General features: G+C 41.8%; 1 protein-coding gene across 3 annotated transcripts; it reads right to left on the reverse strand.

Annotated features, from left to right (window-relative positions):
• Positions 1–207: 207 nt before the first annotated feature.
• dcaf17 (ddb1 and cul4 associated factor 17) lies at positions 208–11,084 on the reverse strand. Of its 3 annotated transcripts, none has more exons than XM_084688806.1 (15): positions 10,929–11,084; positions 10,501–10,692; positions 10,248–10,351; positions 10,010–10,100; positions 9,683–9,819; positions 9,446–9,521; positions 9,238–9,327; positions 9,032–9,139; positions 8,826–8,928; positions 8,430–8,560; positions 7,557–7,669; positions 7,367–7,454; positions 7,071–7,154; positions 6,622–6,777; positions 208–1,563 (listed from the first exon to the last, which is right to left on the reverse strand). In XM_084688806.1, exons 1-15 carry the CDS (start codon positions 10,950–10,952, stop codon positions 1,483–1,485), a joined length of 1,578 nt encoding a protein of 525 aa, XP_084544932.1. In that variant the 5' UTR covers positions 10,953–11,084; the 3' UTR covers positions 208–1,482. The 3 variants fall into 3 exon arrangements, with proteins under 3 accessions (XP_084544932.1, XP_084544931.1, XP_084544933.1); XM_084688805.1 differs by lacking the exon at positions 208–1,563 and adding an exon at positions 1,576–6,128; XM_084688807.1 differs by lacking the exon at positions 208–1,563 and having other exon boundaries at positions 6,628–6,850.
• Between the last annotated feature and the right edge of the window lie 4,874 nt (positions 11,085–15,958).

A 15,958-nucleotide genomic window follows, 5' to 3' on the forward strand; every position in this document is an offset into this window, starting at 1 on the left:
GAGACTTCGAGTAGAGACAGGGCCACTTTGTTCACAAACCTTAAATGTGTCCACAGCAAGTTTTCCTGCAACCAAACACAACGCACGAATGCGGAATTACGGATGCCAAGCAAGGACAGTGCTGATTTCAGGAGACCTAAACTTTGATGTATTCTGTCTGCCAGCAGGGAGTACTCTTTAATCACAACAACAGGTGCAACAGGTTGCACAATACGTGTAAAGGTCTGTTGAACTGTTTTGTCAACCCTTCCATCATAAAAGTTAGGTCAAGTCCACATTTTACATAAACCATTACTACTAAATTTTACATATCTATGCAGATCTAAACCTTTGATTAAAGTATGAAGTGTTGAATAAGTAACGTATATATTTATTATCATATAGAAATACGTTGGAGGTAAGTTACCTGTATTGAGTATAGTATGACAGCTGCCAGCCCCACCCAGCTGTGTATGCTGTACATATTGGGGATGTTTTGGGCATTATGGAAGTCAAAGACTGCTACCATGGATACAGCAGCAAAGCCAAAGGCCAGTATATTGAGGCCAGCATGAACAAACTTCATCATTAACTTGCTGAAAGAAATACAATTTCAAATTTTAGTATGTCTGTTGTTTGTAAACATCAATCTAATATTAATCAAAACATCTATGTTTGGCCAAGAGAAAATAAAATATTCTGATGAGGTTAGTCTATTACAGGTTTGATACTCACTGTTATTTCTTTGTATGCCAAGGTTACACTGTTTCAAGCAAATTCAAGTAGATTTGTTGTGACGCAAGCTAATTAGTCTCCAGCCTTGTCAAATACAATTTTGGGAATTCTGGAATGTGCATGAATCCTCTTGAGAACACTTAACACAGTCTTGGAAGGAATTACTGAAAGTACTCGCAGCATTTGCCAATTCGCATCAGTTTTCAAGGTTTGTTGCACAGGATTTGTTTCACAAATTTAATAGACAAAATGTTTCGACTTCTTAAGAAATGTTAAACTGTCTCTAACTTTTGGTAGTAATTACACAAGTGCAATTCACTTAATAGTATTCTGGTATGTATTATTGTGAAATGGGTGTGGCTCCAGAGGGTGTGATGGTAAGGCCACACCTAAGGCTTGTGCCAATATAACTGGGTGTGAGCTTGTAGGGTCACATCCATACTTGAGGTGCACGCTGGCAGCATTGTTTGTCATCCAGGCATTCCCCCCCATCCATACATGTACACAAACTGACCAGGGGTAGACAGGATGGGAAGACAAGTTGAGGGAAGAACTACAGCATAACGTGAGGAGAGGGAAGGGGAGAGAAACAAGGCACCCCCAGACTAGCGGCTGAACAGAGTCGTCCTGGCAACACGACAACATGACAAGCTGAGAAAGCTGTTGCCTATACCCCTTACATCACCCGCTGTCTCCTGTCAAACAGTGATTGTAAAAAGGACAAGAACGTTTTGACCCGAGGCGTCCACCACTAAGTCCAGGGTCCTCTCATAGCCCTCCTGAACCTTCCTGTGCTCCCCAGTCTGGTAGTGCAGGTGACCGTACAGAGCCACACGTCACGTCTGGGTCCTGCAGAGAGGGGAACCATCAGGAAAGAGATTACACATCAACATCTGATTGATCTGGTTGAAAATGGGCCAGGTGAACGAAAGGGAAAAACATGTCTAATCACTGCGGGCATGGAAACAAATATTTTACACAATACCCTCTATTCAAAAAAGGGAAAAACAAGATAGGCCTACTTAAAATAACTCTTTTTTTATCATTAGGTAGACAAATTTGGTCAATGCGTTTTTCACCCAGAAGCTTGAGTCTTATGTTGGCATTTATATGCTCCCTGCTTTTGCAATGCCAATGTTCCTAAGGTAGCTGTTGTAATGGAAACATTCTGAAGACACTGTAAGCTCAAATAGTCAAGATGCCATATTCATACACATTCTTCATTCAATACCAAAAAGCAGTTAACAGAGCACTCAATGACCTATCTGATGGAGGACACGTACCACAAGAGTGGTTCAGCTGAGAGATACCGACCCTAAAACATGCAAACTGCATAGGGTCCAGGGTGGGAGGCAGCGGGGAGAAAAGGAATGATTTGACTAGCAGCTCAAAGGACTTCATGATGACAGAGGTCGGTGCTATCGTGCGATAGTCGTTCATGCAGGTGACCTTGGTGTTCTTGGGCACAGGGACGATGGTGGTCCTCTTGAAGTAGGTGGAGAGTACAGACAGGCAGAGAGAGGTTGAAGATGTCGCTGAAGACCCCTGCTAGCTGGTCAGTGCAACCCCTGAGGGCTCTACCTAATATACCATGAGGGCCAGGTGCCTTGCGAGGGTTGATCTTTTTGAAGCTACAGTTAATTTAGGCACACCACTGGCTAGGCCTTCAGGTAACCCTACTGCAAGGGGGTCAGTGTCCCTTTCAAAGTGAGCGTAGAAGGCACTCAGCTTGTCTGGTAATAGGAGAGGAGACTGGGTCTCACTGTAACAAAATCCCAAAAAGTGGTTAAATTACATAAAATGTTTATACTTTTTTAATGTACTTATTGTCCTCAACAAGTTATTTAGTAAAACAAGTCATTTTGTATATTTTCATTTGAGTTACATAATAATATTAAGCATTTTGCATGTGTCCCTGAAATTGCTGTTCACCCTGTTATTCTGGGGTCAACGTCCCTTTAAGAAACCAACTGATGTGCTCAGTGACAGCCCCTCCCCCATTTGGTGTTTCTTCAATGGAGGTTAAAACATCTGCTGCACACCCAATAAAGATTCTACACTTACATTTCCTCATTTTCACCATATTGTGTTTGTAGTTGTGTGTTGTCAAGCTTAACATGTCCCCCCTGTCATTGTGAAATATTTTTTTAAAAATATATATATTTATTAAAACTTAGTATAAATTCAAAATACATATTTTAAACAGTCAGCTTCAACAGTGACTAACTTTGCTAACTGCAGGTACACCATGTGTTCATTAAATGCTAACTTTAGCCAAAAATGTCCGGCCTGTCATTGTCCATCCTATTAATTTTTCCATTACAGGGTGGACATATTTTATGGTGTGCTCGTATTGCAGTTAATTTATAAAAAGTGCTGGAGCTTGACCAATATGCATTTCTAACAGCCTAAGGTCTCCTTAATACAACAAATGTGAAGTTAAATGGAAAATCTCAGATTATTTGGGGTGGAAATTATAAAGGCACTTTATGGTGATATTGACCCCAAAGTGCATTGCAGTATTCCCTAGTAGTGATGAAGGCATGGATTTGTTTCTCAGCATTTTGTTGTGCTTAAAAAGGCAGCACCTTTGCAATGTTTCACAAGTGGAAGAAAGCCATAGGAGTAACTTTTCCAACATGGGGTTTGAAGTTTAACTGTAGATGATATATAGACTTGTTACTTTTCATTTGATATGGTGTGCCAGGTTCCCAAGATTACTGAGAACTGATGGAAGCCTTACTTTAGTACATGACACACCTAATCAATAAAAACATTCAAGATTAAAATGGTTTTCACTTTCACTTAAGGAATAGCCAATGATTGTAAATCACATAAAGGCAATGACAGTTAATGTTTAACATCGAACAACACCCCCTCCACTCTATCATATTCTATAAATGCAACAAATCATCTGGTAGGTTAGTTACAGGCTACTATACTGTAAGAGCACAGGCACACTTCACTTGACCAGCAGTTACGGTTCTCGTTTTGTTTTTTTTCCGTCCTAAACCTTGTAACTCCGCAGCTGCTCGTTTCAAAGAATCCTTCAAACTGCATAGATCCTAGTTCTGCTCCTTCAAACTGCATAGATCCTAGTTCTGCTCCTTCAAACTGCATAGATCCTAGTTCTGCTCCTTCAGACTGCATAGACCCTAGTTCTGCTCTGCTACTCATTGCTGAAGTTTTGCTAGAAACACCAGTTTCTCATCTCATCTCACCTGGATACTTTGGGTTAAGTGTTTGCTACAAATTTCCAAAATCAGAAGTTTTTCTGTGTACATTTAATGTATGCGGCTGAATAGGCAAGGGGTTTTTATGTTACATCATACAACATTTGAGACGTGTGGATAATGAAAAAGTGGGATCATGTAATGTGGAGCCACATCATGTTTGCTTCTGAAGGCTCCTGTATGCAACTTTCTTCCATAGCTTTCCACCTGTAACTAGCTACTCTATCCTAAAGTATCTATATTTTCAATACTGGCATTGTATCAAGGATCGATTCTCAATTTAAAATATCGATCCTACCTAGGATTTCTTTTAAACAAGTGATTTTAGATTTTTTAATAATAGTAATAGGCCGTTTAGTATAGAAATGTACTTACATAAGAAAGTCAATGGGAACTATGTTTTCTTCCGCTGTGTCTGTGCTTATCATGAGTTCATCAGCGGCAGCGCGCCGCGCTCTCTCACTCTCACTCAGTGAAAGCACACTCAGCGCAGATTCGAGTGCATTGCTGCGGTCATGACTGAAAGAGCATGAGTTCTTTCAAACTGATGGCATTCAGAATGCATTATAAATAACTATCAAATATTTCATAGAAGTATCGGTATCAATATCGACGATACTGGTCTTGAAAGTACGGTATCGGATCGATAAGAAAATTATTGGTATCGCCCATCCGGTAGAGGGGAAATATGTGTGCTGTCATCTAGTGGACAAAAAGGTATTGCTGTATGAGTTAATCAGCTAAGAACAAATTGATACAATTGTCTTGCTTAATGTACCTACTGAATTGGTCGCCTTAATCATTATCAAAAAATGGCCCCCCCTGAGAATGTTTTCATCATCCAAAATAATGTTAAGTGTATGGGTATTCTTCCAAGTAGGCCACTGACTAGTCGATACGTGCGATGTACTGAGAGGGCAACGCGCCGCGTAGTGAGTGGGCCAGTCTGACAGTAACTCCCGGGCCACTTTTTTCCCCCAGTCCACCCCTGCTTGTGATAAAAGCGTGCATTAGTCTCTCAGTGTCAGCCTGAGAGAGAAACGGTTGCACCTTAGCATATGATAACAATATGTTTTAATTATATTATTGACATGGGTTTCAAAAGAAATACATTCAAACTATCAAAACTGGAGGCAATAATATCTCTCCACATGCTGGAATATATGCCGGCCCTTGGAATATTGGAATATATAGCCTAGAGCTTATTGCCTCTGACATTCAAGTTTTTTTCATCTGTTTTATTGGATAGATTCCCACAACAGCAAATTCAAGGAGAAAATGGTGTGAGAATGCTGACACACTCACACATGTCGTTTTAGTGAGCGTGAGTAGATTGTGAGTTATGGCACTTTCACTGTTATTGCCCATCCCTCACGGAAACGTCCAGCACGAATATGATCTGATGTACCCCAAGCTCATCCTTTTCCCTCAACAGGTCAACGGGTTTGTATTAAATTTAGACAGCTTAGCCGATGCTGTTTAAACCCCGGTTACCAGTCACTTATTTTGGGGTTGGGTTAGTAGTAGCCAATCAACAAGATTCAGATTTTACTAAAATTTTCTACAAAATATTTGTTTTACTAGTGATCCGGTATTAACCTGTGCCCACTGCCCGTCTCCAAGTTTGGTTTCTTTCTGGATGACACCCTGGTGTGGCCCGGGAGATTCCAGCACGGGGGTCGGGGTTTCACTGACTAGTTAGGTTAGATAATAACCAAACCCACTATTGTATGGTGATTTTCAAGTTTTATGTTTCAATGTGTGTCTCATAGTTTGTTTTCTGTGTTCACAGGAATGGGTGATGTGCAGTCAATTCCGGTGGTCGGAGAAAGTCTGTTTATATCACAGCCCCGATGTTTTGTAACTTACATTACGCGTTTTATAGAAAGTTAACTGCATGTGGCAACACATCAGGCACGTAAAATAAACAATTCTTGCAAAAAATTGTATCAAAAGCATCAATAACTAAAAAGTAGTTCATGGCAAGTTTTCGAAAGTGAAACACCCAGAAATTGTTCTTTGAAATCCTTAATTCTAGTCTAGAGTCCAGACTAAAGTCTCATTTCAATCTAGCTCCTCTGTCCTGTGTCTGATTTTGTAAACACTGCAGCAGAAGTTGGTCCTTGTTTGTCCAATATGAACAATTGTGTCTTTATCGAAGAACAGTTCATGCCTGTAGGTCTGAAACAAAACAAAAAATCCCATTATTGCAAATCCTAATCCCAGCCCAGCAACATGATATCAAAAGCAAAGTCAAAGCCAAGGACAGAGACGTTTTGTACAGTGTGAGCATTCAGGGGCTATCTAACTATAATTCCAGGAATCTGTGTGTGTTCTTAAGTGCGTCTGTGGTTCTTATCTGGAGAACCGGGCAGTGTATGCAACAAGTATATGGCTCAGGCTTCAAGAACATGCAGTGTTGACGTTCCGTAACAAATAAAAATGAATATATAGACGCAACAATACATTTAAATATTTAAACCAATTAGCCGTGGGCACTGCACTACGGAAAGCGCACCAACTCCAATTAAGTTAACATCAAATAAACCAACCAACCTCTTTATCACCAGCTACATCACGCCAGGGGCATCACGGGCACTGCACTTGTGACATCCAAACGCACATCACGGGCACTGCACTCGTGATATCTAAAGGCATGCACTGAAGCGCTCACCTCGTCCCAGGAATCCATGAGAGGGATCCTCTTCAGTAACATCCCACTCTGGTTGTCATGGAGACAGACTTGCGCTTTTCCTTCTTCAGCACTGCTGGTCACCTCCACCACTGCCAGGAGGTCCAGTTCATCCTCAAACTCAACTATCCGGAAGGTCTATCGATTTTACAGCAAAAGGCAAGTCAGCTATAAGATTTAACTCTGAAAAAGGTTGAGCAGGAACAGCCCACTGCAGATGGGATCACCGTGTTGTAAATGTAAAGGAATTTGTGATTATTAACCAATTATGAAAACAGGGATGAACAATTCAATTGAATGTTTAATATACTGCAAATACAGCCAGAGAAGGCTGAAATACTTGAGCCAGTTTAACATGTCAGACATTCATCATTTCCATTACAGTTTTCTGTCCGTAATATTAGATGAAAAGGCAATGCCAGACACTGTACCTCCTGTTCTGGGTCATCATCCAGCTGATGGAATCTCCTCTTCACCGTACGGCCCGAGGAGGTCACAGTGACCTGGGCAGCAGCCTGGAAAACTCACAACCAAAAAGGTTTGCGTAAATCAATTTCCGGAGGATTGGAAAACTTTTTACCCAGTGGAAAACTCAACTAAAGATCTTTAACAATTAATATTTATATTACATATATTATATTTACAAAAGGCTGCATCATTTTACATATGCAATTGACACAGACAATATGCTAATCTTTAAAAACGAATCTTCTGAGATTCAACTCACTCTGTTATCTCTGTGCGCTGTGATGGAAAAGTCCTGAACTACTCGAGATGACATGTTAGTCTCTAGCCCACCTTGGATCTTCAGCATACTGGGGAAAAAACGAAAATGACACAATTTACAGTTGACGATTCCCCATCCATAACCAGATAGCGGGTAAACACTGAGAGGACAGGAAGGGATGTCATCTTACTTAATGGTGCTAGGCCCAACATGGATGATCCTGCCTGAGTCATCAGGGTGGAAGTAGATCCAGTCAGACTCCAGAGAGCAACTTTTCATGTCTTGAATTCCATGAAAATGGACCTTGTTTGTAGAATACAATAAAACACAAACCATCACACAGGTGACAATGTTCCTAAAGGCCCCGTCACACCTTAACGTTCTGGTCAACGTTCTATGACGTTCGAGGAAACGTTGGTAATCGTCCGTGGTCGCTGGTATAGCGCCAGAAGAGCGTTGTGTGGACACTGGTGACGCTAACGTCGTTAATCGTCGGTGATCGGCAGAGAACGCATGCAATAGACACACGTTAGTCACTCGCCCTAGAATGATCGAAATTGAACGCTTAGAACATTCAGAGAACGTTGACCAGAACGTTATGGTGTGACGGGGCCTTTAAAAAGTCATGTCATGATGGACACAGATTATATCTCAAATTGCAACCTGTTACTTTCACAGAAGGACATGAGATGTATTTTTATATAAAGCAGAGTATGCAATTTCTGTGTGAATAAAGTTTTCCTGAATATAAAAAGTACTCTCCAGCCATGATCATGAGCAACCATTTCTTCTCACATGTATCACTTTAAGCACATAGGAACACTCTTGAGCCATGATGAAATGTCTACAGAATCTAGATACTTGCTGTAAATCCTGGTTAAAGTCTGTTCCTCCATCATACAACAGCTCTCCTGGCAGCTAAGGACCATAACTGTCTGCACCATCTGTGTCTTTCCTGAAGTGAGTCACTGAACAGGGTTTGACCCACTTGCAACCGAATATCCAATCGGCTGAGGGGAGCAGCACAGATCACCGTCATGCTAGAGAGCAACACAGACAGTACCAGAGCTTTGTCCTTCAGTGAGCAGATGTGGTGGGCGCCTTGGCGTGAGGTGTAGATGTAGTGCCATGGATGGCCTCCAATCTGAATACCATTGTCAAAGCACGACACCTCAAACAGCACTGGTGGGCTTTCTGCAGAGTAAAGAACAGGGCATTCTGTTACTGCAGGGTAAAGAACAGGGCATTCTGTTTCTGCAGGGTAAAGAACAGGGCATTCTGTTTCTGCAGAGTAAAGAACAGGGCATTCTGTTTCTGCAGGGTAAAGAACAGGGCATTCTGTTTCTGCAGAGTAAAGAACAGGGCATTCGGTTCCTTGATTACAATTGTAACAGAGTACAGATGGAGGGGTGAAGTTCTAATGGTCGGAACATCCGACACAAAGATGAACATAACCTACCCTTGATGTCAATATTGACTGGAATACCACAAGGTGCCTCTCCCACAACGTCAGTGCTCTTTAAGTGGCATGGGTCTCCAAGCTCCCATCTCTTCATCATGAACTGGCAGAGGAAAATACATAGTAAACGGTGTTGGCTGTCATACAGTACGAACAGCCAAAATGGTCCCATATTTAAAAAACAAAGTTATTGTTTCAATCAATACCTTTTTCAAGATGTGTTCAAAACTATAGAGCTTTACGACCTTTGTGCTGTGAGACACAGCTAGTACTCCTTGAGAGAGACTGACATCTATGACAGTGTTCCCAAATACCTGTAATGACAAAGCCACACGTATGAAAATCACAACACAACTCCATGGTTTCGGTTAAAATCGAGAGAGTGAAATCTATGAAGGGGAAGAAATCTTACGTTCTTGTTTATCTCCAGAGAACCAACAAGTTGCAGTGGTGATACGTGGAAGACAGCCATGTGTACCAGGGTGTTCTGGTTGAGTCCTGCCTGTTAGGAGTTCGAGGAAAAAGTTATTGTAGTATCACACTGAGCATTAAGTGATACAATAAATGGATGAGATGTAAGTTATAGAAGAATACAGACATCTGACTGATGGAGTACTAACCTGCTGGGTGAAGGGTGCCTTTTTAAGAGTGGACTTGACATAAAACGTCTCCTGGTCCACATCCCAGCTGATGTATCTGTCAAAGATGATACGTTTATAAGGGCAGGGGGTCCCTGAGGACCAGGGTTGAAGACCTCTTGTTTATAACATCAAAAAGCTCACTTGAATGTATGCATGTACTGTAATAAAGATCCAAACAAGTCACGTGAAAAGCACCTGATTCCCAACTCGTTTTACCTGAACTTATGATGTGGGGACAAGAAGATTTTTTGCAGCTGTTCACCCGTTTCAGCTGACAAGCGATACAGCCAATTGTTGGCTGTCAACGCCAAGAGACTTGGTTTGTGATCAGACCTTGTGGGCAACACTTTGTCCTGTGAGGGGAAACATGTTAGAATGGTAAGGCTGACAACAAACATTCAGACAGGCATCTTCAGTCATGTATCTATGACCAGGACTCCCAGAACAAGGTTTGTCTGACCTCTTGGGGAATGCAGAGCTGATATGAGATGTTTATTGAAGGAATCTGACTAGTTAAGAATAGTGAAAAAATTCCTCCCTTACAAGTGGACTTTGACATAGTAGCGCATCTTCAATTTTCTCTGCTTTGGCCCGCTTGGGTAACTCATACAGAAGCTGAGGTTCTGATGGAAGGCTGAAGAGAGAGAGGTCATTTAATGTCCAAACAGGAACCTCTGTCATAACCCACACTCCATGTCTACTGGGATTATTAGAAAATAATACAACACGATTCAATACAATTCTAGAAATTAAATGATTCTCTACGGTTCAAACGTATTACCAACTGTAGCAGCGCTGGTAATTTTCAAAATAGATCCTTCCACTCTCATAACGTATTGTGGACTTCGAGCTCTTGGTCCAGACCTTGATGAAGTTTCGACTGTCCTGGAATTTACAAAAAAAAATGCGAATATTTTTGTAAGCATTGTAGCCTTCACACCATCATCACTGGTAAATCATTTCAAACTTGAGTGTATATCAAGAGTAGGGTTATTACTGTACTATCAGTATCTGGTACAGTACCCTGCACATACCTGAAGCACGATACCCCTCAGAATATTCAGGTTGTGTCTTGACAACGTCCCAGAATCTGGTATGCCTTGGGATCTCCGGCTCAAAAAGTCAATCGCATTTATTTGTCTTTTACGTTGTGGCAGCACTAGATGGCGTTTAGTACACGAGGGCTGGTCTTGAACAACACGAGAATCCGCTGGCTTGCTAGGTTGCTAAAAACAAAAGGTAATGCAATGTTTTATTGTAGCCTACACATTCAGCCAATTCAGAATAAAATACTGTAGCTGTCTGGATTCAACATTAACACTTTCGATAGATTAAGGACACAGGCTGCAAACTGTTAAGGACACTGCAAAAACTACAGCAAAGATAACTAGCAACTAGTCCTATTTAGAGTACCGTTTGGAACGCAGTCGAAGCATCGCAAGGTGCATTTAAAGTAGGCTACCTGACAACTGGTTGCAGTCGACATCGCGCTGATTCTCCAAATATGTAATTTTCTGATTTTAAAGGATCATGTCTGACTTTGTTAGCTAGCCATTTGACAGATACCCTCCATTTTTGTAGTCACGGTGTTTTCAACAATTCACTTCCTTATCCGAGTGCATAGGTCTTCTGGCAGGCATCCAATGAAATGTTGTCAATTTACACACGTTTTGCCCTTGTCACACTGTTACATGGTTAATTTGACAACAACACAATTACATTTGACACATTCTAAAATATTTATAGATGTGTTCATTTTTGCCTCAACCCAATACGATGTCAGGCTCTTTATTATTCTGCCATTAAGTTACAGTATTGTGCCACTATTTGTCGCTAGACCTACAGGTGAACTGTGCTAATGATAATATTAATTAACAGAGACCCTGCACAAACCCATTTGTCTTCAAAAATGTCCTGCAGTCTGTTATCAGATTACTTACTTTTTGGGTCAACTTGACAGACAAAATGCGTGGTTTCCGAAGACTGTCCCGAACATCAGTCGCGATGTTTCTGAGAAGACTGAACAGCACGATAGGACGACCCCCTGCTCCGTTGGGAGCAAGGATTCTTACCAACTCCGATGACGTCTTTCAGCACAACATGTGGTATTTTAGAATATTTTAACACCTTTAGTCTTCCTAGATGATCCATTGATATCGTTAAGTTCATGTAGTACATTACAACACATGACATTGTAATACAAAGGTAATGGAACTAATCAAATACTTAACCATACCAAAAAAAAAATCCTGTTGTGTGCACTTGTCCCCTTTTGTGCATAGTTATAATTAGTGCATGGATGGGCAAAAAGCCAAACTAAATAGTGCTTTGAAATCTGTGTAACATGTTTGCTGACCATTCAAACTAAGCCTGCTGACATATGCTTAACAGGGACCATGTGCAGTGGACCGACCAGGAGAAAGAGCAGGCTCGCCAGAGAGCAGAAGAAAATTCAAGCACCAGAATTCCTGTGGAGGAGCAAGGCAAGAATGCTGTAATTAAAAACACATTCTGCCTTCTTGATTTGGATTCATTCAACCTACTTCATGTTTCCTCTTTTAAACCCCCCCCCCCCACACACACACACACACACACACACACACACACGCACAGGCAAATATGACACAGAAGCTTCTACGTACTGGGAAAACTTTTACGAGAGGCATCAGAACAAGTTCTTCAAAGATCGCAAGTGGCTGTTTGTGGAGTTCCCAGAGCTTCTCCCCATGGAGACAGACAGGACTGGCACAGAAGACTGTGACCGTGGGCAGGTTGCCCCATGCCCAGACCCCACAGATTGTGACAGGGACACACACACAGTGCAGAAGCATCCTCCCTCGGCCAATCATGCAGAGATTGTTGGAAGCCAGCCCTCCTCTTGCCAAGATGAAAGACCAACTGCAGAGGCTGCACACTCTTTTCCAGGCCAACAGGCATCTCTCAGGATATTAGAGGTGCGTTTTTGTTTGGTGCTAAGCAGACACTGGGGCGGGTGTGATTTGTTATAGATGAATGTGGGAAATTAATACGTACTCCCCATTTTGGATCAGGTTGGCTGTGGTGCTGGTAATAGTGTCTTTCCCATCATTGGCTCTATAAAGTGAGTAAAACCTATTCGTGATTTGTGGCAGATTTTCCGTAATTGGTACAAAACAATGGGAATCCTGTGTTACTTTAATGCATCCTGTCTAACTGGAGAGGAATGAGATGAATACGTGCTTTGCCTAGCATATGACTGGTGCCAAACTATAACGTCATCTTGCAAAGAACATTCTGTCCTGAGTATTCAGCAAGGCCAGGACAGGAAAATAATGAGGAGGAAGTCTTTAAACTTGACCTCTGTGTATACGCCTATGAAGGACTCTTGAATGAAAGGAAAACAGTTGTATATTTCCAAACAGCTACTCCTTAAGTCTTTGTGCTGCTGGGCATTGGAATGATATGTAATATATCAGAATTTTATGTAATAGATGTATAATTGACCTTACACACACGTGTATGCAAAGTATATCAATATTAACCCTTCAATTGATGAGAATATAATCCAGCTGAATACATGTCATGGCTGCATGCCTTCTGTGTCTCGTGTCCCACAGAGATAGAGGAGTCTTTCTTTACTGCTGCGATTTCTCCCCTCGGGCCGTTCAGTTGGTGAAGGTGAGCTTTAACTATCACACACGTTCAGTTGGTGAAGGTGAGCTTTAACTATCACACACGTTCAGTTGGTGAAGGTGAGCTTTAACAATCACACACGTTCAGTTGGTGAAGGTGAGCTTTAACTATCACACACGTTCAGTTGGTGAAGGTGAGCTTTAACTATCACACACGTTCAGTTGGTGAAGGTGAGCTTTAACTATCACACACGTTCAGTTGGTTAAGGTGAGCTTTAACTATCACACATGTTTAGTTGTTGAAGATGAGCTTTAACAATCACACAATTAAAAATAGGTTTGTGCATTTTCACCATAGAATTAAATCTAGGATCTCCACAGAAGGTTCAGATGCAATGTTTGCAACACACACTTGTAGTTTTAGGCAATGTTTGCGTGATAATCAGCTTGTGTGTGTGTGTGTGTGTGTGTGTGTGTGTGTGTGTGTGTGTGTGTGTGTGTGTGTGCGTGCGTGTGTTTGATAGTGGAGGTGGTGGTGGGAAGGCAGGGGAGACGTTGCTCTGTTTCCATAGAAACTCCTCCTGTGATTCTCAGTCAAATAATTTGTCTGCTGGTGTTGAAAAGTCATCCCCTTTAACCTGAATCCATCTGTGTGTAACTGTCACTGCTCATTTTCTACCAAAAATATGATGGTTATTGTGGCTTTATGCTGTTATTGTAACAGGTTTTAATCAATATTTACGGACATCATTTTGGTTTTGTTGTGAGCAATCCAAGAGACCATCCACAGAACTGTTTCCATATTCATACCCAACATCTGGATCATTACCTTTATGCAGATATGTATTGTCATGTCTCCTTTAATCTATGATACCTTCCATAGGAACACCCAGCCTACGACCAGTCAGTGTGTCATGCCTTTGTCCATGACATTTGCGATGAGGTGGCCTCTTTTCCCTTCCCTCCGCTGAGCCTGGATGTTATTCTGGTGGTCTTTGTGCTCTCCTCCATTCACCCTGAGCGGTAGGTGAAGGTTAGGGGACAAAGACAGGAGCTCCTACTACCATTTATCATCTGCCAGCTGCCCGCATCCACCCTCCCTCCTCTGCACACACCCAGGCATGCATGCATGCACACACACACAAACCAACGTGCACATATACACATACACACAAACAAATGTGCACACATAAACACACACACTCAAAGAATTCCCACAATACACACCCCTACCATGGTGTAACCCCACTTTCCTCAAGCTTAATCTAAATGCCAGTTCATGCCTCACCTCTCTGTTTCAGACACAGGTTTAGCCTTGAAGCCTTTCTCTATATAGGACATTATCATTGATTTTGTTGGATTTATTGTTATAACATATATTGTTGGCTTATTTGAATTTGATACAGTGTATCCGGAAAGGATTCACAGCGCTTCCCTTTTTCCACATTATATTACAGCTGTATTCCAAAATTGATCAAATAATTATTTTCCCTTAAAATTCTACACATAATGATAATGTGAAAACGTTTTTATTTTATTTTTATCTATAAAAATTGAAAAAAAAAAAAATCACATGTACATCATTATTCACAGCCTTTGCCACAGCAATCAAAATTTGAACTCCGATGCATCCTGTTTCCACTGATCATCCTTGAGATGTTTCTACAACATGATATGAGTTCACCTGGGGCAAATTCAATTGATTGCACATGATTTGGAGAGGCACACACGTGTCTACATAAGGTCCCACAGTTGAAAGTGCATTTCAGAGCACAAACCAAGCCATAAAGTCCAAGGAATTGTCTGTGGACCTCCGAGACAGGATTGTACAGGAGGGCCTTAGTCAGGGAGGTGACCAAGAACCCGATGGTCACTCTGACAGAGCTCCAGCGATGCTCTGTGAAGAGAGGAGAACCTTCCAGAAGGACAACCATCCCTGAAGCAATCTACCAATCAGGCCTGTGTGGTAGAGTGGCCAGACGGAAGCCACTCCTCAGTAAACGGCAGGGGACAACCCGTCTGGAGTTGCCAAAAGGCACCTGAAGGACTCTCAGACCATGAGAAACTTCATCCTGTGAAACAGAAGATTGAACTCTTTGGCCTGAATGCCAAACCTCGTGTCTGTAGGAAACCAGGCCCCAATGTACAGAGACGTCTTTGATGAAAACCTGCTCCAGAGCACTCTGGACTTCAGACTGGGCGAAGGTTCATCTTCCATCAGGACAACGACCCTAAGCACACAAGATAACAAAGGAGTGGCTTTGGGACACTGTGAATGGCCTTGAATGGCCCAGCCAGAGCCCAGACTGGAACCCGATTGAACATCTCCGGAGAGATCTAAAAATAGCCGTGCACTGACGCTGCCCATCCAACCTGATGGAGCTTGAGAGGTCCTGCAAAGAAGAATGGGAGAGACTGCCCAAAAAATAGGTGTGCCAAGCTGGTAGCATCATACTCAAAAAGGTCTGGCTGTTAGTGCTGCCAAAGGAGCTTCAACAAAGTATTGTGCCAAGTCTGTGAATACTTTTTGTTACTTATTTTTGTTCAAATCTTTTGCAAATCTCTTTAAATATGAAACTTTTTCCACTTTTCAGCTAAATGTGAAGTGAAGCGCTGTGAATACTTTCCAGATGCACTGTATGTTGTATATTGGAATAAACTATCAGAATAATGCTGCTCGTTTGATTGACAGAGTTCAAGGAGTTGTGAATCGACTGTCTGGATTCCTAAAACATGGAGGGACATTCCTCTTCCGAGACTATGGCAGATATGACTTGTCACAACTCAGGTTGAAGAAAGGTACATCTCTACTTTGAAACGGTTTCTCTGAAAGACTGTTGGGAAACTGCACAGTGGTTGCATTGTGAAACCTCTTTGTGTT

The sequence above is a fragment of the Hypomesus nipponensis genome, chromosome 23, assembly GCF_054491055.1.
Source record: "Hypomesus nipponensis isolate SF chromosome 23, ASM5449105v1, whole genome shotgun sequence".
NCBI classification, from domain to species: domain Eukaryota; kingdom Metazoa; phylum Chordata; class Actinopteri; order Osmeriformes; family Osmeridae; genus Hypomesus; species Hypomesus nipponensis.